At 55.9% G+C, this 24,623-nt stretch overlaps 13 protein-coding genes across 13 annotated transcripts; 6 read left to right on the top strand and 7 right to left on the bottom strand.

Annotated features, from left to right (window-relative positions):
• Positions 1 to 440: 440 nt before the first annotated feature.
• Positions 441 to 1,853, top strand: DL89DRAFT_278501 (WD40 repeat-like protein; the record flags this gene model as incomplete). The annotated part of the gene is made up of 2 exons (XM_040889506.1): positions 441 to 1,706; positions 1,756 to 1,853. 2 exons carry the CDS (start codon positions 441 to 443, stop codon positions 1,840 to 1,842), a joined length of 1,353 nt encoding a protein of 450 aa, XP_040742980.1. The 3' UTR covers positions 1,843 to 1,853.
• Positions 1,854 to 3,883: 2,030 nt separating this feature from the next.
• DL89DRAFT_284544 (uncharacterized protein) lies at positions 3,884 to 5,568 on the bottom strand (the record flags this gene model as incomplete). Its single annotated transcript, XM_040889787.1, has 3 exons — positions 3,884 to 4,083; positions 4,111 to 4,232; positions 4,385 to 5,568. The coding sequence occupies 3 exons, from the start codon at positions 5,566 to 5,568 to the stop codon at positions 3,884 to 3,886; spliced, it is 1,506 nt and encodes a 501-aa protein (XP_040742979.1).
• Positions 5,569 to 6,078: 510 nt separating this feature from the next.
• DL89DRAFT_268260 (tRNA (guanine) methyltransferase) lies at positions 6,079 to 7,701 on the top strand. The gene is made up of 3 exons (XM_040887852.1): positions 6,079 to 7,073; positions 7,105 to 7,479; positions 7,609 to 7,701. Exons 1-3 carry the CDS (start codon positions 6,139 to 6,141, stop codon positions 7,658 to 7,660), a joined length of 1,362 nt encoding a protein of 453 aa, XP_040742978.1. The 5' UTR covers positions 6,079 to 6,138; the 3' UTR covers positions 7,661 to 7,701.
• DL89DRAFT_173872 (uncharacterized protein) lies at positions 7,644 to 8,304 on the bottom strand. Its single transcript, XM_040883827.1, has one exon. The coding sequence runs from the start codon at positions 8,210 to 8,212 to the stop codon at positions 7,730 to 7,732; it is 483 nt and encodes a 160-aa protein (XP_040742977.1). The 5' UTR covers positions 8,213 to 8,304; the 3' UTR covers positions 7,644 to 7,729.
• On the bottom strand, positions 8,147 to 10,309 carry DL89DRAFT_268258 (translation initiation factor eIF-3, subunit D; the record flags this gene model as incomplete). The annotated part of the gene is made up of 4 exons (XM_040887851.1): positions 8,147 to 8,508; positions 8,533 to 8,553; positions 8,578 to 10,137; positions 10,175 to 10,309. 4 exons carry the CDS (start codon positions 10,307 to 10,309, stop codon positions 8,452 to 8,454), a joined length of 1,773 nt encoding a protein of 590 aa, XP_040742976.1. The 3' UTR covers positions 8,147 to 8,451.
• A 406-nt stretch (positions 10,310 to 10,715) lies between these two features.
• DL89DRAFT_293663 (zf-DHHC-domain-containing protein) lies at positions 10,716 to 13,498 on the top strand (the record flags this gene model as incomplete). The annotated part of the gene is made up of 5 exons (XM_040890411.1): positions 10,716 to 11,126; positions 11,459 to 11,503; positions 11,659 to 11,841; positions 11,932 to 12,027; positions 12,398 to 13,498. The coding sequence occupies 5 exons, from the start codon at positions 10,716 to 10,718 to the stop codon at positions 13,496 to 13,498; spliced, it is 1,836 nt and encodes a 611-aa protein (XP_040742975.1).
• A 169-nt stretch (positions 13,499 to 13,667) lies between these two features.
• On the bottom strand, positions 13,668 to 14,411 carry DL89DRAFT_247313 (uncharacterized protein; the record flags this gene model as incomplete). Its single annotated transcript, XM_040885121.1, has 2 exons — positions 13,668 to 14,016; positions 14,113 to 14,411. The coding sequence occupies 2 exons, from the start codon at positions 14,409 to 14,411 to the stop codon at positions 13,668 to 13,670; spliced, it is 648 nt and encodes a 215-aa protein (XP_040742974.1).
• A 168-nt stretch (positions 14,412 to 14,579) lies between these two features.
• On the bottom strand, positions 14,580 to 16,025 carry DL89DRAFT_323345 (diacylglycerol O-acyltransferase 2 like 3). Its single transcript, XM_040891386.1, has 2 exons — positions 15,355 to 16,025; positions 14,580 to 15,317 (listed from the first exon to the last, which is right to left on the bottom strand). The coding sequence occupies exons 1-2, from the start codon at positions 15,682 to 15,684 to the stop codon at positions 14,691 to 14,693; spliced, it is 957 nt and encodes a 318-aa protein (XP_040742973.1). The 5' UTR covers positions 15,685 to 16,025; the 3' UTR covers positions 14,580 to 14,690.
• Positions 16,026 to 16,064: 39 nt separating this feature from the next.
• DL89DRAFT_236156 (cytochrome b560 subunit of succinate dehydrogenase) lies at positions 16,065 to 16,783 on the top strand (the record flags this gene model as incomplete). Its single annotated transcript, XM_040884970.1, has 2 exons — positions 16,065 to 16,575; positions 16,691 to 16,783. Coding segments are annotated over exons 1-2 (453 nt in total), but the record flags the coding sequence as incomplete, so codon positions are not given.
• An 873-nt stretch (positions 16,784 to 17,656) lies between these two features.
• Positions 17,657 to 20,943, top strand: DL89DRAFT_293659 (uncharacterized protein; the record flags this gene model as incomplete). The annotated part of the gene is made up of 14 exons (XM_040890410.1): positions 17,657 to 17,782; positions 17,808 to 17,943; positions 17,976 to 18,177; positions 18,215 to 18,284; positions 18,334 to 18,593; positions 18,632 to 18,752; positions 18,790 to 19,559; positions 19,618 to 19,801; positions 19,836 to 20,017; positions 20,073 to 20,147; positions 20,201 to 20,245; positions 20,283 to 20,309; positions 20,347 to 20,579; positions 20,648 to 20,943. The coding sequence occupies 14 exons, from the start codon at positions 17,657 to 17,659 to the stop codon at positions 20,941 to 20,943; spliced, it is 2,727 nt and encodes a 908-aa protein (XP_040742971.1).
• A 38-nt stretch (positions 20,944 to 20,981) lies between these two features.
• DL89DRAFT_268255 (peptidyl-prolyl cis-trans isomerase A1) lies at positions 20,982 to 21,993 on the bottom strand. Its single transcript, XM_040887850.1, has one exon. The coding sequence runs from the start codon at positions 21,573 to 21,575 to the stop codon at positions 21,087 to 21,089; it is 489 nt and encodes a 162-aa protein (XP_040742970.1). The 5' UTR covers positions 21,576 to 21,993; the 3' UTR covers positions 20,982 to 21,086.
• A 160-nt stretch (positions 21,994 to 22,153) lies between these two features.
• On the top strand, positions 22,154 to 23,039 carry DL89DRAFT_268254 (uncharacterized protein). Its single transcript, XM_040887849.1, has 4 exons — positions 22,154 to 22,231; positions 22,296 to 22,457; positions 22,576 to 22,683; positions 22,784 to 23,039. The coding sequence occupies exons 1-4, from the start codon at positions 22,197 to 22,199 to the stop codon at positions 22,881 to 22,883; spliced, it is 405 nt and encodes a 134-aa protein (XP_040742969.1). The 5' UTR covers positions 22,154 to 22,196; the 3' UTR covers positions 22,884 to 23,039.
• DL89DRAFT_268253 (uncharacterized protein) lies at positions 22,627 to 24,622 on the bottom strand. The gene is made up of 3 exons (XM_040887848.1): positions 23,723 to 24,622; positions 23,140 to 23,676; positions 22,627 to 23,090 (listed from the first exon to the last, which is right to left on the bottom strand). The coding sequence occupies exons 1-3, from the start codon at positions 24,450 to 24,452 to the stop codon at positions 22,960 to 22,962; spliced, it is 1,398 nt and encodes a 465-aa protein (XP_040742968.1). The 5' UTR covers positions 24,453 to 24,622; the 3' UTR covers positions 22,627 to 22,959.
• Between the last annotated feature and the right edge of the window lies 1 nt (position 24,623).

Raw genomic sequence — 24,623 nt, 5'->3', positions numbered from 1 at the left:
GGATCCGGCCTGCTGAAAAAAAAGCCCATGAATGGTGAAAATATTGCTGATCCGCCGATGAGTGCGTGATCTAGATATAAAAAAAAAAAGTCTGCACGCTTGCCAGGTCCACCCTTTAGCCGGCGCCTGAAGAAAAATTTGGAGCCGGGCTATGCACCTTCAGACAGACACAGAGCACAGCAGCCTTTTTGACTCCCTGTATTTTCCGCTTTCGTTTATTGAGGAGCAAGCAATTAGAGCCAAGGGAAGGGGCCCTGCGTTCACATTTTAAACCACCAAAACCAAAAAGCACCGCACCCAAAAACAACATATAATGTCCAAAACGCCAGGTCTCCAGCATAACATCGGACGAGCGGTCCAAGGTGTCGGCTGTCGCAGGTGCAGATCAGGCAAACCAGCCCATGCGGGCAACCGATATGGAGGTGGACCAGGATGCGGACATGGGCGAGTTCGAGGATGCCTTTGAGGACGAGATCGAGGAGGAGGATGTCGTCGAGCGTGCCGAGGACTCGGACGGCGTGGAGATGATGGAGGACGAAGAGGATGAGGAGGAGTCCGAAGACGAGGCCACTGCCGAGCAGCGGCGCCAGGTGTATCTGCCCGGCGATGCCCTGGCTGAGGGCGAGGAGCTGCAGGTCGACAACTCTGCCTACCACATGCTGCACAACATGACTGTCCAGTGGCCCTGCCTCTCGTTTGACTTTGTGCCCGATGCCATGGGCGCCAGCCGCTCGGCGTTCCCGCACACAATGTATGCTGTGGCGGGCACGCAGGCCGACAACCACTACAAGAACCAGGTTCTGTTTATGAAGTGGACCCAGCTTCACCGCACTATCAACGACGACAAGGACAGCGATGAGCAGCTTGACGACGACATCAACGATCTTGACGAGGATCCGATTCTCGAGACCAGGACCATGCGGCACATGGGCGGCGTCAACCGCGTGCGCGTGCTGCAGGACTACAACTCGATGGCGGCTGCTACCTGGGCTGACACGGGTAAGGTGCACATCTGGGACATCAAGAAGATCATGAGCGCGTTTGAGAACCCGGGATCGCAGGTGCCCACATCGGCGCAGACGCCGCTGTTCACGGTTGCCTCGCACGGCCGCACCGAAGGCTACGCGATGGACTGGAACCCCGATGGCAGACTGATCACGGGCGACTGTGCTGGAAAGATCTACCTGACGACGCGGCGTAACAACACGGGCGCCAGCTTTGTTGCCGAGAACACGCCGTTCCGCGGCCACCAGGGCTCAGTCGAGGATCTGCAGTGGAGCCCCGAGGAGTCGTCAGTGTTTGCATCCTGCTCCGTCGACCAGACAATCAAGATTTGGGACGTGCGCGCCAAGACCCGTGGCCATGCCCTCGAGGTTCCTAACGCCCACGACTCGGACGTCAATGTGATCAGCTGGAACCGCAAATCGCGGTACCTGATGGCTAGTGGCGGCGACAATGGCGATTTCAAGGTCTGGGACATGCGCAAGTGGACCGATGCCAGCGGCCGTTCCTCGCCCGCGGCCCAGTTCCATTGGCACAAGAAGGCCGTCACCTCGATCGAGTGGTGCCCGACCGAGGAGTCGGTGCTGGCAGTCTCGGGTGCTGACGACCAGATCACGCTGTGGGATCTTGCTGTCGAGCTGGATGCTGAGGAGGAGGCCCGTCATCGGGCGGCTATGGTCGGCCCCAACGGCTCCCGGCGCGAGGTGCCGCCGCAGCTGCTGTTCATCCACCAGGGCCAACGCGACATCAAAGGAGCTTCACTGGCATCCTCAGATCCCAGGTGCTTTGTCGTCGACGGCTCTGACCGGCTTCAACATCTTCAAGACCATCTCTGTTTAAATGTTCGATCGTTTCTGCTTTTACACTACAAAAAACATCAAACCACATCTGGCACTACCTTTGTGAGAGTTGAAAATCCCATGTCGATAGAGCAGGCTTATTGGATACATATCGCTCTACGTAGCAAAAGGTATCGAACTTTTGCATCATTAGCACATTCCTAGGCATTCGCTAGTGATAACGATTGCCCAGTCTCTTGTCTAGATGTTTATCTTTTTCTGCTCTCTGCACTGCTTATCCTATGCTTTTTCACCGGCTGCCTTGAATCGTACTCTACACTATTCCCTGTGTGACCCAGACCCGCTTCGCTTGCATATCCGAAATATGAATAACTTTAACCACTGTGCACTAGTTTGTGCCAAAATAGGACCTAGCCACCTTGCTCTTTACATTACTAAAACAATAGCAGGCATATATTTCGTCTCTCTTGGCACTAATGTGCGCTATGTCATGATTAGCAATTGCTCTTGCACGTTAGGCTAGCTGTATCTGCAAATTGAAGGTTGATTGTGGAATCATCCACCATTAGGCTTGCTGGATCTCAGGTCTATGTATTGGCACACCTCGAATTTGATCAAGGAGCAGATATCGCTTTGATGCTGGTCAATTGTATTCGATGTCACCAATGGATTACATGGAACAGATTGAAGTATACTGGGCACGTAGAGCAAAGTAAAAGGAATTGAAGTAGATAGTGTACTGACGAAAACTAGTACTATATGCGTGAAGAAATGACAGGTGGAAATCCCGGTCAAAGAAACAAAAAAGAACAGAGAAGATTTTGAGTGGTTTGACGAGTTATGTATCAAAAAAGTGTACCGGGACTGACACATTCCCAATTAGTTGTAGTACTGGACCAACTCACCTTGCACTCCGAATGGCAACCAAGTTATCTGCTATTATTCAACAAAGTACCGCAATGACTATGACTTCTTTGACACTGCCAGAAGGCAACTGGAGCGGAATACAGCAGGTACACGACACACTCGGTTAAACGTCTTTGCTCTTCTGCATTTTCTTCTCTGCTAGCTTCTATTTGAACTAGTCGAGTAACTATGCTCATTGAACCCTGTCTCTGCACTAAGTTACAGCAAATTCTGGTAATATGTATTCAGTTGTTTTTGGTAGGTACACTTCAGAGTATTCCAACCTAGACTTGCTGCATCCAGCGTCAGCCGTGTATACAGTATCACAGGATGAAGGATTGATTTTCTACCCTGAATCCACGTTAGATTTAGCTGGTAGATAAAACCACCAGGTAGTTTGTAGTCTACTAGCACTTGACTAAACTATATAATTCATAAGCCAGTACAGCGACCACGAGACTGTGCATCAAGCTGACATGTAGATTGCCAGCGACTAAGTGGATGGAACAACCAGATACCAAATATGCAACATGCTATGGAGACAGATATTTGCCTGTGATGTCTGTGTACAAAGCTGGCGCTGTATAAAACAAACTATACTCATAAAGTACTCTCAGGAGCTATACCTTCAGATACAGTTTGTTGTATATGCTTTCTGTGGCGCCAACCACATGCTCGCCATTAGACACACCCCTTTTCCTTCCTAGTCAGTGGATCAGTTTGGCTCCCAGCGGGTACTTCTCTTTCTGTGCACCGCTGCTCATTTCCACACCCGCAGCGCCTTGCATTGCATCCGTCCGCATTTGCCCATCGCTTTACATTTATGACCCACACATACAAGGCCCCTCCTGTGCTATCATCTTTTCGTCACCCATCCATTCAGCCCTGCATATTTCGGCTCTACCAAACCTCCATCCTTCCGATTATTAATGCTAGCTGTCGTGCGCTTGCGATGCAAGCTTGCCTCAGTGAGAGCCAGTTGCTGCTGGGCAGGCATGGGAGCTGAGCCAATCCACCGAGCAGGAGGAACTGGTGGTGCATCTAATTACGAGCATGTAGTTCAGCAACATAGATTCAATGTAAGGGAACTGCAAAACGGCCAAGCAGTCTTTACGATAAGTGGACATTCGACATTATTTGCTTGAAATGTGTAGGCAAGTATGTCACATTATCACTTAGAACAGGTTTATCCCGATGCCGACGTGAAGTCCCTTGACATACTTGTAGTCACTGCCTCCAGGCTGGCCAATGGCCTCCTCAAATCCTTCCGCAATTCTCTGAGCATCGGCTTCGTCAAGGGTCGACATTGATGCTCGTTTGAGTGAAGGAATCAGGCGGCGGAACCATAGGAAGTAGCGACCAAAGTGGTGTAGGGCTGTCAGGGTGGGTGTCCTGTACATACATTTGAAGCTTGTGTATGCGGGAGCGTGTGAGGGCTTGTGTCTCAAAGTTGAAATCAGGAGCTTCAGGTTCAGGCACCAGTGTGAATGTGGCAGAGCGCAAGCCCGGACAGCGTTCAGCCAGCTGTAATAGTTCAGTTGGAGCGAGACGCAGCTCAGGGCAGTCACAGCGCTGAAGATGGCTGAGATTGTTGGTCTTGGTTAGAATATGCGATGCATTGAGCGGGCTTTCAGGGAACCTGATGTGCGTGGCTTTCGGAGCCATTTGAAGCACACGCTGGAATAGCTGGACCTGTCTCGTGTGGATCCTGCATCGAGCGTAGCGAACAGGAGACTGAGACATTGATGCTGCGCAGGAACGGGTATCCAGTAGTCTGGTCGATTGTGCGCTTCGTCAGACATGTATATAGTTCGGCACCAACTGTCATCTTGAGATGTTCCAGGCACGCTCTATTCTGTACCAGGACTGTATCGTCAGTGAACGGATACTCTCCTCGGAAAACAAGTCGGCGCAACTTTGGGAACTCGACGCCAGCCAGTTGGATGCTGAGGGAAGGATCACGGCTGTGCTTGGGTTCGTTAACCTCAATATCAAGCGATGCAAGCAAGGCATACACTACTGGAGCCCCGTCTGTGCCCCTAACTATCTGCAGCAGCTTCGCCGACGGAATGCTGGCAATACTCAGAGTCCCAAGTACGAGTGCGTTCAGTCGGATGGCGCTGACCAGACTGTCGGTCCACAAAACACGGTTGCCCAGTGATATTGTCGTCAGCTGCGGTGCACCCTGGTAGGCGACAGTGTCCAGTGATAACGCGCTGGGTGCGGCAATATGAATCTCCGATTTGCCATATTGCAACGCACCTGTGAGCTCTGGAACGATATCGCTATTGGGAAGAGAGTACCCGATCTCAATGCTGGAGATGGCCAGCGATTCGACGTTTGGCATAGCCATGTTGACAATGTTGGCAACCTGGTGTACACCTTTGCGAGTCGTCACAATGTCGTGTGGACGGTAGCTGAAACACTGGTAGACGCACACCAAGAGCTCCTTGACACGCGGTAGGCTGATCGATTGCAAGAACAGCAGATGGCCGGGTAGAGAAGCACCGCCGGCAAACATGGTCTCAGGAAGGTATAGTACCATACGTTTGACTAGGTTTCCAAGACCAAGGCCATATACCTCGTGCAGATCCCGTGCGGGCTCATTATGACGCGAGTACTCAGAGTAGCCAAGCCAGGCTTCACGGAAGCACATGTGCGCGCACACAGAGTGCCAGCGATCACAGACACCCATCATGCGCACGAGCGAGGTGTGCGTGGGCTCAGTCGACCAGGCATCCTGTGCTGTGGTCGCCTCCAGGAGGTACTCGGCTATATGCAAAAGAACGACGTCTGGAAGCTGCTTTACTGACAGCATGCGCTGTGTCTGCTGAGCTTGTGCTGTCAACGATGCGACCATGGTTGCTTAAAAATACCAATGAAATATCAGAACAGGAGCGAGAGTTGGAATGGACAGTGGGTGCTGTGCCAATGCTGATAGTGAAGGATGCGAGCTGCTCGCTTTATATTCAGTGGGCCATGGCGCAGGAGGCCGGAACTTTGGATGCCAGGAACCTATGCTTGAGCCACTCAGGCTGCCTTCATTTGAGCAGTCGAATATGGCAAATACAGCGATCGATATGGATGCCCATTTGCTGCTGAAGTTCCGAGCCCACGGAGGTTTGGCCACTCGCTTGAACGAATGCGCAGGCAATTCATCTCTGGCTGCTGCTGACTGGTGGTCACATTAGCTCTGCTGTGCACTGGCCGCTGGTTGGTGTTCGCCCTTGGCATCCAGCGAGGTCTGGCCGAAGGGGCAAATAGTCCTGATCACCAGATCACCGCATCACAAAAGTAGCATGCCTTGCCGCGATTGACAAGGAAAAGTTTGGCCGAGGGCGTTCAGCACGGCTCTGCTCTTCCAAGCAGCCTAATTGGCAAAACCACTCTTCACAGCACACCCTTGTTCCTGACGCAAAATACCAGCAGAATGATGCTCAAGCCGCCAGTCCGCCGAGGAATGATGGAGCTCGACCGGGCTGCCTTCCAGTTGTCGTTTAAGGTGTTTGCGATAGTAGTACCTACAAAATCAATCGGGCAGGCGAAGGTAGAGCTGGCGAGCGACATTCTGAAGCTGGCGAAGCTGCGCAATGTGGTCGACGATGATGCAAAGAGCAAGGACCTGAAGAAGGTGCTGCTGAAGCCAGAGATCACGAGCGACGCGCTAGCTGAGGGCAGTGAGCGGCTGCGAGCGCTGGTCAAAGAGAAGCAGTGGCCGGTGACTACGCACGAGGTGACGGTGGACTACGAGCACTGGACAGCTGATGAGGTTCTGAAGGCAGTGCTGCCAGATCCAACGCAGGCGCCAACGTCGTATGAGCAGGTTGGGCATATTGCGCACATGAACTTGCGCGACGAGTACCTGCCGTACCGGAATCTGATCGGCCAGGTGATTCTGGACAAGTCGCCAGTGATCTCGACAGTGGTCAACAAGCTGGACACGATCGACAACACGTACCGCAACTTCAAGATGGAGGTGATTGCGGGCAAGGACGACTTTATGGCGCAGGTGCGCGAGAACGACTGCGTCTTCAAGTTTGACTTTTCCAAGGTGTACTGGAACTCGCGTCTGCACACTGAGCACGAGCGACTGATCAAGCAGTTTACGCCTGGCGATGCCATCTGCGACGTGATGGCAGGCGTGGGACCGTTCGCAGTGCCGGCGGCCAAGCGCGACTGCCTGGTGTGGGCCAATGACCTGAACCCAGCGTCGTTTGCAGCGATGCAGGAGAATATCCCTCTAAACAAGGTGCAGAAGCGCATGCAAGCGTTCAACATGGACGGTCGTGACTTTATTCGCAGGGCGTTCAAGGATTTCTACGCGGCCACCGAGAAGGGTCCTCTGGAGGTGCCGCAGACCCAGCGGTCCAATGCACCCCGTGGCAAGCCCAAAGAGCCGAAAGAAGCCCGTGGCGCCGCTGCTGACCAAGTCCCGCACATTCGACCATGTGGTGATGAACCTGCCGGCGATTGCAATCGAGTTCCTGGATGCGTTCCGCGGCCTGTTCTGGAGTGTCACTGGCAACGATGAGGGGTCGGCTGACGACCAGGCGGTGCCCATGCCTGTGATCCACGCCCACTGCTTCACAAAGCAGCTAGACGAGCCGGAGCGGGATATCCTGCAGCGCGCTTGCCGTGCCATGGGCTACCCGCAGGACCAGTACAAGGAGCTGGACGCCGACGTTCACTATGTGCGGCGCGTGGCCCCCAACAAGGACATGTACTGCCTGTCGGTGCGCTTACCCAAGAGCGTTGCATACGCAGCAGACAAGTAAGGATCTCGCTGACGACGTGGGCAAAAGAACAACTGGTGTAATACACATGCGCTTGCTACTAACAACACCTGCCTTCCACCGATGTAGCAGGGAGCGAGTCTTCGGCTGTCAAGAGAAAGCCTGAGGAAGGCAGAAGGGCGAGAAGAAGGCGACGCCAAGTGCCGGAAGGCCGAGTAGAACTTATGCTTTGTGACAGCTAATATAACTGAAAGTTGCAAACCAAGATAGAAAGAGTGGCAAGCATGGCTAATGGCCCTGAGACCTCGTGGTGGACTGCGCCTGCTGCTGGTTCTGCAGAGCCTTGGCCTGTGCCAGCATGGCGACGTTGTCGAGCCGTGTCCTGACGCGCTTCAGCACCACGTTAATGGCAGCAATCCGGGCCCTGGAGTCCTTCAAGCGCGCAGCCGCCCGCAGCCCCATGGTAGCTGGCTCCTTGCTGGTTACCGCCTGGTGCAGATCGTCGCCGTTGGCGCCTGGTGGAACCACGAGCTCGTCGAACAATTCGAGCTCACCAGCGATTCTGTCCAGCACCTCGTTCAGCACATCCTGCTTTGACCATACCGACTCGAGCTGCTCGTCTAGCCGTGTGAGCGAGGGCAGGAGCACACGCAGGATTGACGAGGCACTAGGCGTCAGGCTGCCTGGCGCTTCAGAGGGCGTGGTAGATGCCGGGCCTGTGGTTGGAAGCCTGGTTGCGTGGCTGGCGTCGGCGGTGGGTTTGTCGGCCATGGGGGACAGCAAGCAAAAGTGGATGTGTGCAAGGTAGGAGGTGGCAATATATGGACAAGTTCAATGGCATACGCAACAGGAAGGAGGGCAGGCGAAAAGCACCTCTCCATCCAGCTGAATGGGTCGCATGTGATGAGTCGCTAGTATGGTATTGGCGATGACACAGCAGCACTGAATGAAGCGGTCTCAAAATTAATCGGTGATTGGGTTTTAGTATTTTGAAGCAGAGCAGCACAGTTTTAGGCGTTGTCGGCGTTGGCGGCCGCAGTTGAGGCCTCCTCCTCATCGTCGTCGTTCTCGTCAAAGGTGCCGGCAGGCACCGAGTACAGGCGGATCAGCGGCTTGTTCGGGTCACGCATGATGACATAGCGGCCCTCGTCGAGGCCGCGGCACAGGTCCACCAGGGCCTTGACAATACCCCAGGCGTTGTAGACGTTGAGGCTGAGCTGGTTGGCAAAGTCGGCCGGGCGGTAGGACTGGACGCCCAGGATGGCGTGGCGGGTGCGGTCGCGGGGCGTGGCGCGGGTGACAAAGCCAACCTTGACCATATCGGCGTCGGCCAGCACGGCCTGGAACGCCCAGCGCGCAAGCTTGGTCGCGTTGTTCTTCATCTCGGTGGCCACAACGGCTCCGCGCTGCGAGTCGAGCTTCTTGCGCCAGTCAAGGGCACCGCCGGCGCCAGGAGCACGGATGTCATGCTGAGTCAGCGCACGCACAAACAGGCGCTTGTCACCCGGCATGATGCCGTCGATCTCGGTACGCACAGCCATCAGACACGACTCGGTGGGCTCCTCATCCTCCCCAGCAGTCGCGCTGAGGTCGAACACGCGGTAGCGGTAGGCGTTGTCGTCGGGGGTCTCGTCGGCCTCGTTCTCGGCATTGAACGGATTCGGGTTCTCAAAGTCGACCGTGCCCTTGCCAGTCACCTGCTGGATGTAGCTGCGGGTGACGTCGCGGGCCTCGAGCGCCAGCATCGACGCCGAGTTGATGGCTCCCTCGCGGTCGCTCGACTCGGAGGGCGGCTCGGAGGCGTTCTCGTTGACAGTCGGGAAGTCGAGCGGCCCGCCGTCGCGCTTGTCCAGGAACAGCTTGTCGCCAACGCGGTTCACCACCACGTCCCAGGCGCTCGACGACACCATCGACGCCATCAGCGTGGCGATCACCGAATCAGTGGCAAACACCTTGATGTCCTTGTTGCTCGCCGCGAGCTTGGTCAGCACAGGGTCGTCGCTGGCTGTGGCGTTGTAGCGCACCGACGCCGAGTTCTTGAGCGGCCGCTCGATGCGCGTGGTGATGCGGTCGTACACGTGGTCGTAGGTGCCGGCCTTGCCATACAAGCCCAGCTCCTGGATGTTGCTGACGTCAAAGCTCAGGCCCTTCATGCGGTTGAACTCGATGTCCTGCACCAGCTCCCACTCGTCAGTGGGCTTGACGCTGGCATAGCGGTGGCGCTGCCCGCGGTCGTAGTCGCGCCAGCCGAAGCGCTTGCGGTACCCGCTGTTAGCACCGCCAAACTTGCCGCCGTGCTGGAAGCGACCGCCGTGGCCCAGGCGCTGCATACCGCCGCGGCCATGCTCGCCACGACCGCCGCTGCGTCCGCCCTGGATGGCGCTGACAGCAATCTTCTTCATAGCCGTTCCGCGGTTGTCGACCAGCGAGAACGACGCCTCGTCGGTCTCGGCCTGGTACACAAACGCCGAGGCCGAGTTGCTGCCGTACGCCTGCTGGCCCTGGTCGCGCCCGTACTTGCCGCGCTGCCGGCCCTGGTCGCGCTGGTCGCGCGAATCTCCTGGCTGAATCCAATCGGCCGCCCGCGTAACCTTGTCGCCCTTGGAGAACGGAACATATGGCACGCCCTTGAGCTCGCTGGGCGGCTGTGCGTTGGACGGTCCCCAGCCCTTGGGGTTGTCGAATACAGTGGGCAGCTGTGAAGCTCGGCAGATCTGACATTCTCTAGATTACCTCTTTAACGGTCGAGCAGTGCTGGAGAAAAAAGTGTGAATTGAGGGCGAAATAGAAAGGGGCGAAATCTGCTCTCTTTTTCTCCCTCTTCGCACCGCGGTAGCCCTGCCCCATGCAAGGAGCGAATTTTTCCATCGCTTGATTGCACAAAAGTTACCGCCGAGGATTAGATTGTGATCAGTCCCTCGGCTCGTTCATCGCCAACGCGGGGAGGAGTTGGCGCAGGCTCACGCCTCCTGCGTATTGCATCTCGATCTTACGTTTCACGCGCGCTGTGCATATTGGCCTGGCCGCGCCGCACGGCAATATACGCCCATGCTGCAGAGAGATATACATGCCAGGGACGCAGTGGTCTACACTGACCTTGGCGGACGAGGCCAGTATAAGTACGTGCGCTGCTGTGCTGCAACTTTCGGTGGTTTCCGACTCGGTCAACTCCTGCCGCTTACTTCTACCTGTACCTTTTGAATAATGCTTACCTCTGCATTCTACATTCCGATCCTGGGCATACTCCACATCGCAGTGGCAAGCCTGAGCAAAGATGCCGGCCGATGACGATATTGGCAAGCTGCTTGGCATGCGCCCAGACCTCGCCAACGATTTGGCGCCTGTGGATGGCGGCTCGGGCGATGACAGCATCACAGGCGGTGCCGACGCGTTGAAGGGAGTGGCTAACGGTGCAGTGGATGGCGGCAGCAATGCCAGTGCTGACTCGGAGTGCATGGCTGGGTGCAAGGTTACGGACCAGAGCTGCAAGGCACGGTGTCTGGGCGTGCCCGGCGTGGCTGGCCGCAAGATGCCCCGCAAACAGGACATCAACGGAAACCTGCCCCTCAACTGGCGTGTCGCTGCGGATCAGTGGTGCCCAGGATACTCCTATGCCCAAGGCTGCATCGTCGGGGATACCCTGTACTGGGATCTCCCTGACGGCAATGGCAGCCAGCATGGCTCTGTTTTCAGCCCTGCTTTGAGACACTGGCAGTCTGAGTCCAGCACCCATGCGGTGCTGGTTTTTGATCAAGTGCGGGGGCAGCTGGATGAACAAGCCTGTGGTAGGTTTCGGAGCCCTTTTTACAAACGAGACATGGCCAGGCGCCACTACCATCTTTCCTCTTGCCTGCTCACGTCGTAGTAATAAGCTCATCTCAAAATAAACCTGTCCTTTTAATATACCCACACTACCCAAACACCAAAGAATGAGACTAGCTAGGCTGCTTTCACAAGCGACGATACCAATAGCATTGTGTCTCTTGCTGGCACACACGTCATACACAATACCGGCAGCAGCAGCAGCAGCAGCAGTTCGGGGATTTGGCGACCCAGTACAAGGTGAGGGGCTGGCATTAGTAAGCATGTAGCTGTTGTACATGCTCATCACAAGTGCACTCTAACTAAACAGATGTAATGTACAAGTAGCATGCAAAAGTGAGTGCAAGGACAATGCATGCAAAACCAGATGCCTCAACTCCAGCACCTCGCACGAGTCAATCGTTGAGCGCACACAAAAGTGCCAGGAAGACTGCAAAACCAAGCTGGACATCCTGCAACAGGTGTGTGTACGCAAATGCACTTTGTTTCTATCCGACCCGGTTGGCCACGACTTGGACACAACACCGGCCTTTGTGCCTCGGCCAACTGTTGAGGTACATGAGGAGCCGTCAAGCTCAGTGCGATTAATTGGCCCAGATGGGCTACCGATAATTGCTAGCACATCCTCAGCCCCCGCCCAAGCACCTGTGCCAGCACCACCTGTGGAGCGGGTGCTGGGCAACTACGACGACTTTGTACGGTCATATGTTTTGCGACGAAAGCAGCCTGGATGGGATCGCAACATGCAGTATCAGCCGGTACTGGTCGACGGCGCGCGTGCGTTTGCCCCAAGTATCTATGCGAGTCTCTGCTGGTTGCTCCTCGTTTTAATAGCGGCGTTTTCGTAAATCAAATTGCCAGTATTTTAGCTCAGACTGCAATGTTCTGGACTCGCCACCAGAGCAGGGCAACCCACAGAAACACGGACGCATAGTCTCCAAGAGAGCGGCCACGTTCTAAAATTAGCTCCTGTGTCCTTCTGCTAAGGCTGATTCCGGTAATTTTTTCAAGCGGAGCACGGGCGCCGCCAACTTCGAGGCTCCATTTGTCTACTCTGCTCATTACTCTCCCTCTTTTTTATATTTCGACAGCGACATGGCGCTCAATTTTCTTCCGGCATGGAACCGGCGCAAGGTGTTCAAGACACTCGGCTTTCTGCCCGTTATTTTCACCCTCGGCCTGCTGTTTTGGTCGCTGTACGCATATACCGGCTTTGTTCTTCCGCGAATGTACCGAAATGGACGGTTCCTCTGCATTCTGTGGGCACTGCTCTGGCTTACGCTCTGGGTGCTGACCACCTGGAGCTACTTTATCTGCGTGTTCAGGAATCCAGGTAACCCAGTGGGCGTAGTAAGTCGACAGACGGCGTCGCATGGCCAGTATCACCGCATTCCCAACCGTGCAGCAGCAGCAGCAGCAGCAGCAGCAGGTTTTCAGCCTGGCTCCACCAACCGGCAGGCATCATCGACACAGCACCGGCGGTATGCAGACGACGCACACAGCCTCAGCTCGAGCTCGCGCAGCTCGAGTGACATGGAGCGCCAGCTGGAGGAGAGCGACCGCGCCAGCGAATACAGCGACGACAGTAATGGGCAGCTGACCGAGGAGCAGCTGCAGCGGACAGAGCTTGTGTACGCAATCACAGTAAAGGACAACGGGCAGCCGCGGTTCTGCCAAAAGTGCAATGCGCCAAAGCCAGACCGCACGCACCACTGCAGCATCTGCGGCATCTGTGTGCTGAAGATGGACCACCACTGCCCGTGGCTCAACAACTGCGTCGGGTTCCACACACAAAAGGCGTTCCTACTGTTCATCTGCCACGGCACTCTCTATGTATCCAGCGTGTTTGTGACGACAGTGATATACTTTTTGCACGAGTTTGTGGAGATGGACGGCGGCGACGAAGTCAACGTCAACGCCATTGTGCTAATGATTCTGTCGGCTGTGTTCTCGCTGTGTCTGGTCGCCTTTGCCGGCTTCCACATCTACCTTGTGCTGTCGAATCTAACCACGATCGAAAGCTACGAGCGCAACCACTTCAAGGTGCAGCAGCAGCAAGGGCTGCGCCAGGCAAAGTACGTCAATCTGTTTGATGTTGGCGCCAAGAAGAACTTTTACCAGGTATTTGGCTCTACCTGGTACTGGTGGTTCGCTCCTGTCACCACGACCATGGGCGACGGTGTGCGCTTCCCGATCAACTACGAGAGCTACAACGAGCTCCACCACGGCGCTTGAGCCCTGGGCCTGCGTTTTACATTTCACATCATGCCTGTACAAAACCCCATCCTTCCAAGTGAGACCAGCGGTCAAATACATAAAGTTCCAAATCCAACTCTACCTCCCCCACTGGCCGGTGATGCATAGATCTATTATTGCACCCAAAGATGCCGCTTACGACTCTATGTCAGTATCCGCCGCGCTCGTTGATCATGGCCAGCTTCTCGTTGTTGACCCAGCTCAGATATGAGTCCCAGAACATATCAAAGCAGCTCCCGAACGGTACGCGGTAGATCAGCGGCACAAACGCAAAGTTGACGGACTGAATGATCGGTGATATGGTCAGCCCTGTCAGATACGTCGGCCACAGCAGCGTACTGATGCGGAATTTAGCATCGTCGAGCCCACCGCCCTCGAGCAGCGCCATCGACCCAAAGAACAAAAAGTACATGCTGGGCTCATACAGAGCCACGTCGAACACCAGCCGCTTGCCGACCTGCCGTGCCGCCTGGGCGCGCTCTGTTTTCCGCTTCGCCCTGGCCGCCTTGGCCGCAGCTCCCTGGGCGCCCCCCTGGCCCACACCGCTGCTACTACTGCCTGCTGCGCTGGCCTGTTTTCGCCGTGTGCGGAACCATGTCGTCTGCGTGCGGATCGGGAACCGCCTATCTAGAAACCGATGCCATTTAACGCCAATCGGCGATACGCAGGTGGCAAACAGCACAAACCGGGCAGTCCGCGCAAAGTCGTACTTGCGCTGCGGCCGCTCCTTGTCGTCCATGCGATCCGTGCTGTCGCCCTTGAAGTCTATGTGCATAGCAATTGTCTGCGCGAGCAGGTCGCCGCACGCCGAGAGGCAGGCTTCGGTTGCAGCAACTGTGACAAACGGGCGCGCCTCTGCCTGGCGTGTCCAGAATCTAAAGAATGCGGCCATGCGCTGGTAAGAAACAAAAAGATTTATGGAAAAAAAAAAGCAGGGAGTGAAGAGGTTGAATTGAGGAAGGCACAAGAGCAGTGAAGCCAGGGTGTCTGTGAAGGAGGCTCTGCTGGGACGGCTATAAAAAAAAGGCCCTGCCAAGACCTGCGCTTTTAGCTCTGCCGGCGGTTTCGTAAGACACCTGCCCGCAATAGGAATCCAAGCTCAGGATTACGGGCTGCGGCTGCGGCGGTTACTTCAAAGCCCCACTTTGGCCTGGCGCCATTGCCCGTTGGTCTATATGATATCCAGGCGCTCAGCCTCGCCGTCGTACTTGGCGTGGTACCTGGTCCACAGATCAGTCAGGGCCTCGAGGTACTGCGCATGGTAGCGGTCGATGTCCTGGCCAGTCGGCGCCTTGGTCTGGTCCACCGCAATCGGCTCGCCAGCCACAAACGTGATCGGGGTCTTGAAGGGCGTGAAGCCGTTTTTGCCGTAGAACGCAGGCACGGCAAAATGTGCGTAGCGCTGGAAGAGCCGCTGCACTCTGTACAGCAGCGAGCCCGGCGGATTGGCCATCTGCTTATAGATCTTGTTCTCGTTGAACACAAACACAGGCACCAGATCGGCTCCAGCCAGCAGCGCCTCGCGCACAAACCCCTTGCGGTTGCGAAGCACCAGCGTTGTGACCTTGGTGTCTGTGCGCAGGCTCTCCTGGGCACCACCGATGATGATGCCAGGCATATGGCCGCCGCCACGCGCCAGGCACTTGCGGATGCTGTCCCTGGACGACGAAATGGCGCCCATGCTCAGCAGATACTCGCCGAAGAACGGTATACGCAGCGTGATCGGCAGCACCGCCGGATGCACAGTGATGCCAGGGTACGCCCGGTCAAACCCGACCTTCTTGGCACCCGCAACCACCTTGCGAACCATATGACAGAATGCCGTGCGGGTGGACACACATGATGTATCTTTTACCAGGATCCAACGTGGCCTCCGACACGATGCGCGGCTCAAAGTAGTCGACCAGGTAGTCCCACACTCGCAGCACCCGGATCCACTCGCGTCGCCGGCCGATGCCGTCCTCGACACCCGGGTCCACGACACAGAACGCGCCGTACATGAGCAGCACCGGCCAGAGCCACGGGGCGACTGCGTACAGCAAGAGGTAGAACAATGGGCAGACCACTATGCTCATGCCAAATAGAGTTACGACGACTGTTTGGAGCCAGCGCTTGGTACCTGGACCCAGCTCCTCGGGGGTGATTTCTCTGGCAGCTTTGCCCATTCTTTCTTCTTCTGTTGAAACTAAAAAGTGCTGAAGAAGGATGTGGTGCTCAGAGCATCGGCGTGTGGTGGTGGGGTGGTACGGGCCCGCCAAAGCATATGCTTGGAGTGTGAAATCCCAAAGCGCACCAGTCGGCTAAAGCACAAAAATCGGCCATGCCTCCAGCGGCCCGCCGAGCCGAGCCGAAGGCAAGCCGGAAAATATCGGAGATTTTGCGTGTTTCGGCTGCCCCGAGCCCACTCGCACCCTTTTTATCGCAAGATAGCAGTCGCGCAATCTACAGATATCGCTGCTGTTGGCTTTCGTCTCTGTGCTCTTCAATTTCAGTCCCGCAGCTCTATTGCCTCCATTTGTCTTTTAATTCGCAACAATGTTCTCCGCAATCACCAGAACCGGCGCCTTCTCTGCTGCTCGCCTGCCTTTCAACCGTGCTGTCGCCGCCCGCAGTGCTCGGTAAGTCGCTGTCCTATTGTTTTGCTGCTGCCACTCTCAGCAACTTGCTGTTCCGACAGACCTAAAGCCGCACCCAGTATGCTCTTCCCGACTCTGTGTAGTGCATTCATTGCCACGCCCATGCGCCGTAACGAGGAACCGCAGTCGGTGGTCGCCGCGCGCGCCAAGCAGCACCGCCCCATCTCGCCGCACCTGAACATCTACCAGCCCCAGATGACCTGGGTCCTGTCAGGCCTGAACCGCCTCACTGCGATCTCCGTTGGCGGCAGTGCGATGCTGTACTCTGCTGCATTCGGCCTTGCGCCGGCCCTGGGCATGGATCTCAGCTCGGCCGCTGTGGCCAGCACCCTGGCAAGCTACCCTGCGCTCCTGCTGGTTGCCAAGGCGGCCATTTCGAGCTGCTTCTCCTTCCACATCTTTAGCGGTTTCCGCCACCTGGTAAGTAGCACGCACAGTGCCGACGCTGTCCACGACTGGCAGGCCGAAACATACATTGGGAACCAGCAGCACATGTGTTGGCTAACCACATACGCGCTCATATCTTGTCTTGTAGCTCTGGGACACTGGTCGGGAGCTCACCAACCAGGGTGTCATCAAAACCGGCTATGCGACCATTGCTGCAACCGCTGTGGCCACCATCTACCTCACCTTCTTTTAAGTAGAATACATGTATGTTTTTGGCATGCTCCCCCCGCCGCTGCTACCAGTAACTCTGGTTCATGTTACCACTTGGCTATGCCCCTCCCTGCCCACACATGTGGATGAGACGCGCTTATCTGCCTCCCACCTGCCTGGAGAGCCATGAGCGCAGTGGCCGTCCGCCTCTGCGTTCGCTTGGCATGCCGATCCTTGCACAGGCTGTTTTTGCGTCGCTTCTGTGCAGCTGGGGCAAGGATCGATGTGCAGTCGCTTAAAGAGACAGGTGGACAATCCTGCCACTGACAAAAACAGAATGTAGTTGAGTGAAAAATTGGCAGCTGGATGCTTGGTCTGTGGTCTTGCTTCATGGACCGCGCAAACCGCTGGTATCGCCAGAGATGCGGACCGGCTTCGATTTCTCCTTTGCTCCCTTTCTAACGCTCCCCTTTATTCCGCTCTCTTCCTTTTCTACATCCTTCCTTTTAGCGTGTTTGTCGACCAAGCACCGGCAAGCGAGCGCAGAATAGGAGCACCGTAAGTATGGACGTGCCTGTTCAATGGCTGCCGCCCATGTACCGTCTCCCGTGCCAGCAGGCGGCTGCAACGCGCGGCTGCTATTCTCAGCCCTTTTTGGAGATCCGCTCCGTACCGCTGACTTGCTATATGCGCCTTTGTAGGTCTCGCGGCATTACGAATCTATTGCGGCTAGATACCCGCTCTCTCCCTACCGTTTATTCTTATCCCATCTCGCTATTCCTTCTCTCCTTTCTATTCTCGCACCCTTTCCTATTTTTACGAACATCCACGCATATTACCCACTGTCAAACACAGCTCGCTGGCCGGACTGTCTCACACTCTTTGACTACTCTACACCTTGACGATGAACTTGAGCGGGCTCTCGTATCTCCAGTTTCTCTTGGTCGACGCCTTCGTCACCCTCTATCTGTTTTGGCGCATCCATGAGACTGGCTCATGGTCTGCCATCAACCCGCTCTCTGCGTCGCGCGTAAAGCGGCAGGAAGCGCATCGAGTCTGCTGCGCGCATGCTCGCCTACTACTTTTGTCTAATAGCAATGGCGCTGTTCATGGGACGCGACGGCATCATGGCCGCGCAGGAACTGCAGGACGTGGAATCTGTGTCGCGCATCGGTCTATCTGGGCCAGCAGGTGGCGCCGCTCGACGTTTCCACAGCAGCCAGGCATTCGCCAGGGCCTCCGGCTGTGGACATTTGGCATGGCCTTTCTGTTCCTGGCGCTCGGGCTAGTAATGTTGAACTGGTCGTCGCACAGCGTGAAGCAGGTTCTCGGCGACAACTCGCCGCTCGGTGATGTGCCTGGCAAGGCGCTGGCTGGTTTCGGTCTTGCCTCGTTTATTTTCACTATTGTGGCCCACTTTGTTGCGTACGGGAAGGAGGAATGACATGGCCCGCGCCCGCAGCAACGCGCGCCTGGCCATCTCGTGTTTCATGCTTGTCTTCCTTGGAGCGATGATCTGGGTGCTGCTGCGCGTGCATCGGATCATCCAGCAGACACGGAGGGGTGGTCCGGCCATCACAGCGGCTACAGGTCGCCGCCACTGATCGCCCACAGTACCGCCAGACACCGCTACTGAATGTTATCTATCTGCTTGAAGTGCAGACACTCGACTATATGAAGCACTCTGGCATTTTGCTGGCGCTCTCAATGTTTGCCTTTGTCCTGATGTTCATGGCGTTCGACATCAGCTACTTGACTCCTGGGCAGACTGTCCAACGGAGGCTAGCTGGTGGCAACACCACCACCGGCATTGGCACCCTGATAACCGCTGTCATTGCCATGTTGATAGTTCAGATTCTAGTTCCCTCAGGCGCCAAAGAATTGTCACCAGCATGCTCGAGAAGGTCGAGACGATGGACTCGAAGAACCGCGCGACGTTCCTTGGCAACTCGCGACCAGCCACAGCCAAAAAATCCATTCGGCCTGGTCAGCAACTTTTCGTCGTGCGATCCGCTTCAGCCGCCGCAACCTCCCCAGTCAAAGTCTCGCTCCCGCATGCACAGCAACGTCAGCGAGGCCAAAGCGCCACTGGTGCAGTCGGCCGCAATGGACCAGTCCGACGTCGACAGCACTGGCAACTATCTCAAACACATACCCTACATCGATCGCATGACCCGCGAGAACTCGTTCTTTGGCCAGGGTCCGTGGTCTGCGCAGATCGCGCAGTCAAACCACGAATCATCACATACGAGCAGCGTCGTCATCCCTGGCACTCCACAGCAGCTCGAGCAGCTGGTTCGCTCCAACACAGGCTCAAACATTGTGTCTGCCGAGGCTCGCCAGGATATGATGCGCCAGTCAGTGCTGAACAACTCATCCGCCCTGTTCAGTGAGTCCGAGGCCAGCGGCTCACGCTACGGTTACCCGCATCCCAACAACAGCAGCCTCGTTCAATCTAGTGTAAATGAGTCCGGAATGGTCTATCCACCGAGCGTCCTGCCCCCGAGTGCCAACCTTGTGCTCAAGAGCATGTCGACCACAAACTCTGGCCACCCGAGCACATATGACAGCAACCCGTCAGTGCGCTCGAACCAGCTGCCGCCCACCATAGGGCAGCGCCAGATATCAGCGCAAAACGGGCAGCTGCCGATGTTCCCGTACTCGTCTGCTGCTGCCGCGTACACGAACGATGGGTTCAGCATCACGGCTCACCGCGACAGCAATCCACACCTGCCCAGTGACTCAGAGCAGACTGTCATCACTACAGCCGTGCTGAGGCCGCCTTTATCCAAGAGGGACTCGCAGCTGTCGGCCCTTGTGCTCACGCAAAAGCACCAACCCCCTGTATCCACCAAGCACCGCCAGCTCTGATCGGGTGTCATCGTTTGCTCCCGAGACCTACCAGTACGATCCGATAACTGCTGGAGAGGGTGCACATAGCAGCGAGACTACCAATCCCTTCAGCACTCTCCCTCGCCCGGAGAGCAAGAGCAGCGAGCGGCCAGCATCTGGCCAGATTAGCACCGCTGCCGCCCTGTCATTGACGAGTGTTCAGGTGGATTCTGGACATGGGACCTGCCCAGATTAGCACGGCGGTTGTGAGCGACATGTCCGTAGCGAACCCCTCGCCGTCGCCGCCGCTGATCCCAATCAAATCGTCGCCGAGCAAGGGTCCTGTGCTCATTCGCAAGGGCTCGAGAGCATCTGCTCGCCGCAAGAACACGCTCGACCGCAGCGGCAGTTTTAAGCGTCACAACCGCAGCCAGTCCAACTCCACATCAACTACCGACAACTCGCATGATGGCGTGTTCCAACAAGAGCGGCGACATGAATGTGATACTGACCAACAACACGCTGCTTGAAGCCGACGATGAGCATACCGGATGTGCATGGCGGTAAGAAGAGACTGCGCAATCAGCACATGAGTGTGTTTGCCGGCGGTCCAAAGCTACGACTCTGACAAGCGCGACTCTTCTACTGTTGGCCGGATGGGGTGGAATGGCCGCCCTTCCACTGCGGACATCAGATAGACCCGATGGCCCGCCTCCACCCCCAAAGTGCTCCACGGTTCCCTGCTCGCAGCAGCGTCACGAGCGTCGACCAGGCGGACAGCACACGGTCGCTCTATATGCAATCGCTGACAAGCATGCAAATGAACCGGAACTCGGATCTATTCTCTAGCATCGGATCTATGCACACTGGCGCGACGTCGGATGCCTTCTTCACGCCTGACTCTAGCATGGCCCAGATCAACATCATGGACGGTCCGTCAATTGCGCGCATCCTCTCAAACACCAGCCAGTACAGCACACTGAGTTCAGGACGAGGTCTTCGAGCCTGCTGCTTCTCACCTTGACTTGCCTGAGAACGGCAGTCATGCTAAACCCACCGCTAGCGCCGCCCAATGCCAGGCTGCCCACCATTGATGAGCGTCCATATTCAGCGCCTTCGAAGCAGGCGGACGACAGCAAGGACATTATCCATGGCGAGATCATCACAACGTCGCTGCGTAGGGCCGAGACCTTACGAAAGGCCGTTGCCACCGACGTGTCAGCCATTGATGTGAGCGGCACTTCTGGCTCCACAGCGCCTAGCGAGCCAGTCGGGTCAGTCGGGGATCTGATCTCTGCCATGCCCGTACCATCCGCTGTAACGAGCCCAACCACTACACAGGGCCGAGCTCTTTTGTGAGAGCTGTCATTGCCAGCCCAATCCATGTCCCCTTCTCATGCCATTTGTTTCAAATACAAAACCGATCTTTAGCCGCTTGCTGCGCGAGGTTTGGCATACTTTTATTTGGATCCTTTACTGACATCTCCGGTTACGCCTTCTCCTCACCGCAAGTCATCGATAACAATGCGCTCCGAGGTGCGGCCGTTCGCCGAGCCCTTGGCCTCGATCGCCTTGACAACATCCATGCCCTCGGTGACCTTGCCGAACACAACATGGTGGCCGTCAAGCCACGCGGTGGTCTCGGTAGTGATAAAGAACTGCGAGCCGTTGGTGTTGGGGCCGGCGTTGGCCATCGACAGAATGCCGGGGCCGGTGTGCTGCAGCTTGAAGTTCTCGTCGGCGAACTTGTTGCCGTAGATCGACTTGCCGCCGGTGCCGTTGTGGTTGGTGAAGTCACCGCCCTGCAGCATGAACTGGGGGATGACGCGGTGGAACGTGCAGCCCTTGTAGCCAAAGCCCTTCTCGCCCGTGCACAGCGCGCGGAAGTTCTCGGCCGTCTTGGGCACGACGTCCGAACGCAGCTCCATGACGATCTTGCCAAGCGGCTTGGAGGCAGCCGAGACCTTGAAGAACACGCGCGGAAGAGTCATTTTCTATGAAATCTGAGTGAATTGAGGTACGCTGGGAAGTGAAAGATAAAGAAAGGCAGAGGACTACGTTTTCGTAAGCCGATATTTTGCTGTCTGATGGCTGATCTCCAAAATCTACGCATTTTTTCGCATCAATTTGGTTCTTCCCCCACTCCAGCAAGGCTAGAAATCGCGGTGTCCACGTGACAAGACGCCAGCTGATGAGATCAGGGATGCGAGCCGACGGTGCAGACCCGGCTTGCACGGTGCTAGGATATGCGGTGAAATCAAGTGTCGCCAACAAAAGCGCGAAACGACATCCAGGATACCACTGCTATCTCCAATATCAGTGTATCTACATGGTGGCCTACATTGCATATAAACTAGGCGCGATATCTGAGGACATGCCAGCACACTGCAGCTATCCAATTGTCTGGGAGACTATAGTATCCCAGGCAAGTATTTAAACTGCCATGTACGCAAGATGCACAATGTCGATGGCAACAAGCTATATGATAGCCATAACTGGGGCGTTTTTGTGGAAATGAAGTGATCCTTGTGCTTTGCCGTGGCCCAACAAAAAATTACTGCTCTACCCCTGCACATCCTGACAAAAAATAACAACACATACTACCTACGACCATGGCGGCAGTCAGCAGTGGAATCGACTACACACAGTTCCCGGCGGAGCTTCAAACGACGATCCAGAAATACGAGGACTTTATCAACAACAAGCTGCAGCCCAGATCTGCAGCAGGAATTGGAGGTGCGCGACACCGTCTACAACCGCATATCCGAATATCTGAAACTGAAGACGCACATCCAGACAATACGAGACAACGGGCTCGAGGAGCTCGATACCAAGGTTGACCTGGGATCCAACTTTTATGCGAAGGCGCATGTGTAAGTGTCTCCATAGACCAATGCCCCCACAAATAGCTGTGGGTGACAGCAGGCACCCGTTGGCAGCGGTAGCTAACGAACAGGAAGACACATGGTGTTGCATATTCTCGCAGTATAGGCCTGACACATCACACATCTATGTCAATGTGGGATTTGGATTCCACTTGCAAATGACACTGGCTGAGGCAGACTCATTCATCGACGAGAAGGTCAAGCATATGGAAAAGTAAGTGCTGAACACTGGTAATGGAGTAGTGGCACTGACTGGACCGCCATTGCAATAGAAACACAAAAATATTGCTAACGCAAAGTTCTGGCCAACATAGGCTTGCCGACAAGCATACAGAGGAAGCCAACTCGATCCGGGCAAAGATTAAGATGGTCTACGGGGCACTGATGCAAGCGATGAACCTCACTGACCAGTAGGGCGGGAATGGGCATCTGCCAGCCGTGCTTTATATGACATAGTGCTCCAAAATAAATGCATGCGACACTCCCGAGTTTATTCGGCGTCACTAGCCAGCAGCTTCGTTTGCAGACCACCTACAGCGGAATTGGTGGGACCGGCTGCCTCGCCCTTGACAGAGTCGGCCACAGCAGCGCGTACACCGCGCGGGCGAGCCAGCTCCTCGCCTTCAGTATCATCGCCATGTCCCCCATTTTGATCGATCGACCTCCTCACCATACGAAACAAACAGCTCCTCGCCCTTCTTGATATTGCGTGTCGTTAGGCATATGATCTGGTTGACTTTGACACCCTCGAGGAAGGCAATATTGAACTTTTGGCCCTCGCGGTCCTCGTTCATGAAGTGGAATGGACAGTACAGGCGGCCGCCAGGGTCCGCATATGGCATGCCGTTGGTGTCGGTGGCATCGAGCACCGTTTTCCGGTACATGATTGAGTAGTGCGATGCCATGCCAACAGTGTCCTTCAGCGAATCGTACTCGTCTTCGGTCATAGGGACGCCGAAATAGAAGCCTAGGGGGATCCCGCCAGGCAGGTCACGCACAGCGAATAGACCGTTGCCGGCGTGCGGTATCGTCGAGGGCTTAACCTCGACGATATCTTGCCAGGTGCGCGGAATGTCGCCAGAGATAGTGGCTGGTGCCTCGAGTGCCGGCGCCCCAGGGCTAGGCTGCTGGTCCTCAGCTATCACGCTTGGCGTGTCAGCATCAGTGGCTATTGGCGGGTCTACCACGGTGCTGCCATTTGAGATAGCTCCGCGTTGCATTCCAGGTAGATACAATGCAATTCGAGCCGCCACCCGCTGCCTCACTCTGCTTGCTTGGATCTGCAGCACTCGCGTCACAGCTTTCAACCGGCACAGGCAGGTCCGGACCAAAGCATACGGGCCAGTCCTTCTCGACCAGCACCTGCATCCACGCCTCGTATTCCTTCAATGCGCTCTCAAAGTCGCCAGGCAGGTATGCCAGCTTGAAATGGTAGCTGCGCGCGCCCTCTGGCCGGAACTGCACAAAATGCTTGTCCCAGTTGTTGGTCAACACAGCACTGGCGCTGTTCAGCGGCGTCCTGCCGGTAAACGCCCTTGGTAGGCCTCGCTCCTTGCTAATCTTCTCGTCCAGCTCTACTGCGCGCTTCACCAGGTCCCCACGGCTAGCTGTGTACCCTGGTGACTGCCGCAGAGCGAGGAATATCAGATACACCTGGTTATACCAGCGCGGACGCACGGCTGCTTTTTTCTTCTCTGGCTTCTGCTCCTCTGCACCCAGCTGTTTCCCTGCCGTCTGTTTGGGAGCCCGTGGAGCGCGCCGGCGGCGCTTGCGGCGCTGGGGACCGTCAGTGTCTATAATGAACTCGTCCAGCATTTCGAGCACTTCATAGCCAGTCAATGCGTTGTCAAGATAGCGCGGGCAGTGGTGGCGGGTGGATCGCCGCTTCCCAGTTTCTGTTGACGCGCTGGAGCTGCTGGCAGTCTCGGAGAGGGTAGGCGGTGTGGGTACATTAGAAATGTAAGACGCATTAGGCGAGGGCATGGTGTCAGGGTCGTGCATTGGAGAAAAAGTGAAAACAAAAAGCTGTACAGATGAAAAAGCAGTGGGGAACAGGAAAAAAAATTATCGATTTTGATGGTCCTTCCGATTCGCTTGGCCTGCTTGTGATCTTGGATCTTACCAAGCAGCACATTGAGCCGTCACCATGCGAAT

The sequence above is a fragment of the Linderina pennispora genome, assembly GCF_002104995.1.
Source record: "Linderina pennispora strain ATCC 12442 chromosome Unknown DL89scaffold_8, whole genome shotgun sequence".
NCBI classification, from domain to species: Eukaryota; Fungi; Kickxellomycota; class Kickxellomycetes; order Kickxellales; family Kickxellaceae; genus Linderina; species Linderina pennispora.
The sequence above is the reverse complement of the archived record's forward strand: the minus strand, read 5'-3'. Positions and strand labels throughout refer to the sequence as shown.

What these genes read in the sequence shown, in the direction of transcription:
- DL89DRAFT_268260 (XM_040887852.1), top strand. Translation starts at nt 6,139, where the DNA reads ATGATGCTCAAGCCGCCAGTCCGCCGAGGAATGATGGAGCTCGACCGG. An exon ending in GAGGTGCCGCAGACCCAGCG is followed by an intron (nt 7,074 to 7,104) that starts GTCCAATGCACC and finishes AAGCCCAAAGAG; the next exon opens with CCGAAAGAAGCCCGTGGCGC. An exon ending in GTTGCATACGCAGCAGACAA is followed by an intron (nt 7,480 to 7,608) that starts GTAAGGATCTCG and finishes AGAAAGCCTGAG; the next exon opens with GAAGGCAGAAGGGCGAGAAG.
- DL89DRAFT_173872 (XM_040883827.1), bottom strand. Translation starts at nt 8,212, where the DNA reads ATGGCCGACAAACCCACCGCCGACGCCAGCCACGCAACCAGGCTTCCA.
- DL89DRAFT_323345 (XM_040891386.1), bottom strand. Translation starts at nt 15,684, where the DNA reads ATGGGCAAAGCTGCCAGAGAAATCACCCCCGAGGAGCTGGGTCCAGGT. An exon ending in GTAAAAGATACATCATGTGT is followed by an intron (nt 15,318 to 15,354) that starts GTCCACCCGCAC and finishes ATGGTTCGCAAG; the next exon opens with GTGGTTGCGGGTGCCAAGAA.
- DL89DRAFT_268255 (XM_040887850.1), bottom strand. Translation starts at nt 21,575, where the DNA reads ATGACTCTTCCGCGCGTGTTCTTCAAGGTCTCGGCTGCCTCCAAGCCG.
- DL89DRAFT_268254 (XM_040887849.1), top strand. Translation starts at nt 22,197, where the DNA reads ATGGCGGCAGTCAGCAGTGGAATCGACTACACACA. An exon ending in AGTGGAATCGACTACACACA is followed by an intron (nt 22,232 to 22,295) that starts GTTCCCGGCGGA and finishes AACAAGCTGCAG; the next exon opens with CCCAGATCTGCAGCAGGAAT. An exon ending in AAGGTCAAGCATATGGAAAA is followed by an intron (nt 22,684 to 22,783) that starts GTAAGTGCTGAA and finishes TGGCCAACATAG; the next exon opens with GCTTGCCGACAAGCATACAG.
- DL89DRAFT_268253 (XM_040887848.1), bottom strand. Translation starts at nt 24,452, where the DNA reads ATGCCCTCGCCTAATGCGTCTTACATTTCTAATGTACCCACACCGCCT. An exon ending in CAAGCAGAGTGAGGCAGCGG is followed by an intron (nt 23,677 to 23,722) that starts GTGGCGGCTCGA and finishes TGCAACGCGGAG; the next exon opens with CTATCTCAAATGGCAGCACC. An exon ending in GGAGCTGTTTGTTTCGTATG is followed by an intron (nt 23,091 to 23,139) that starts GTGAGGAGGTCG and finishes ATGATACTGAAG; the next exon opens with GCGAGGAGCTGGCTCGCCCG.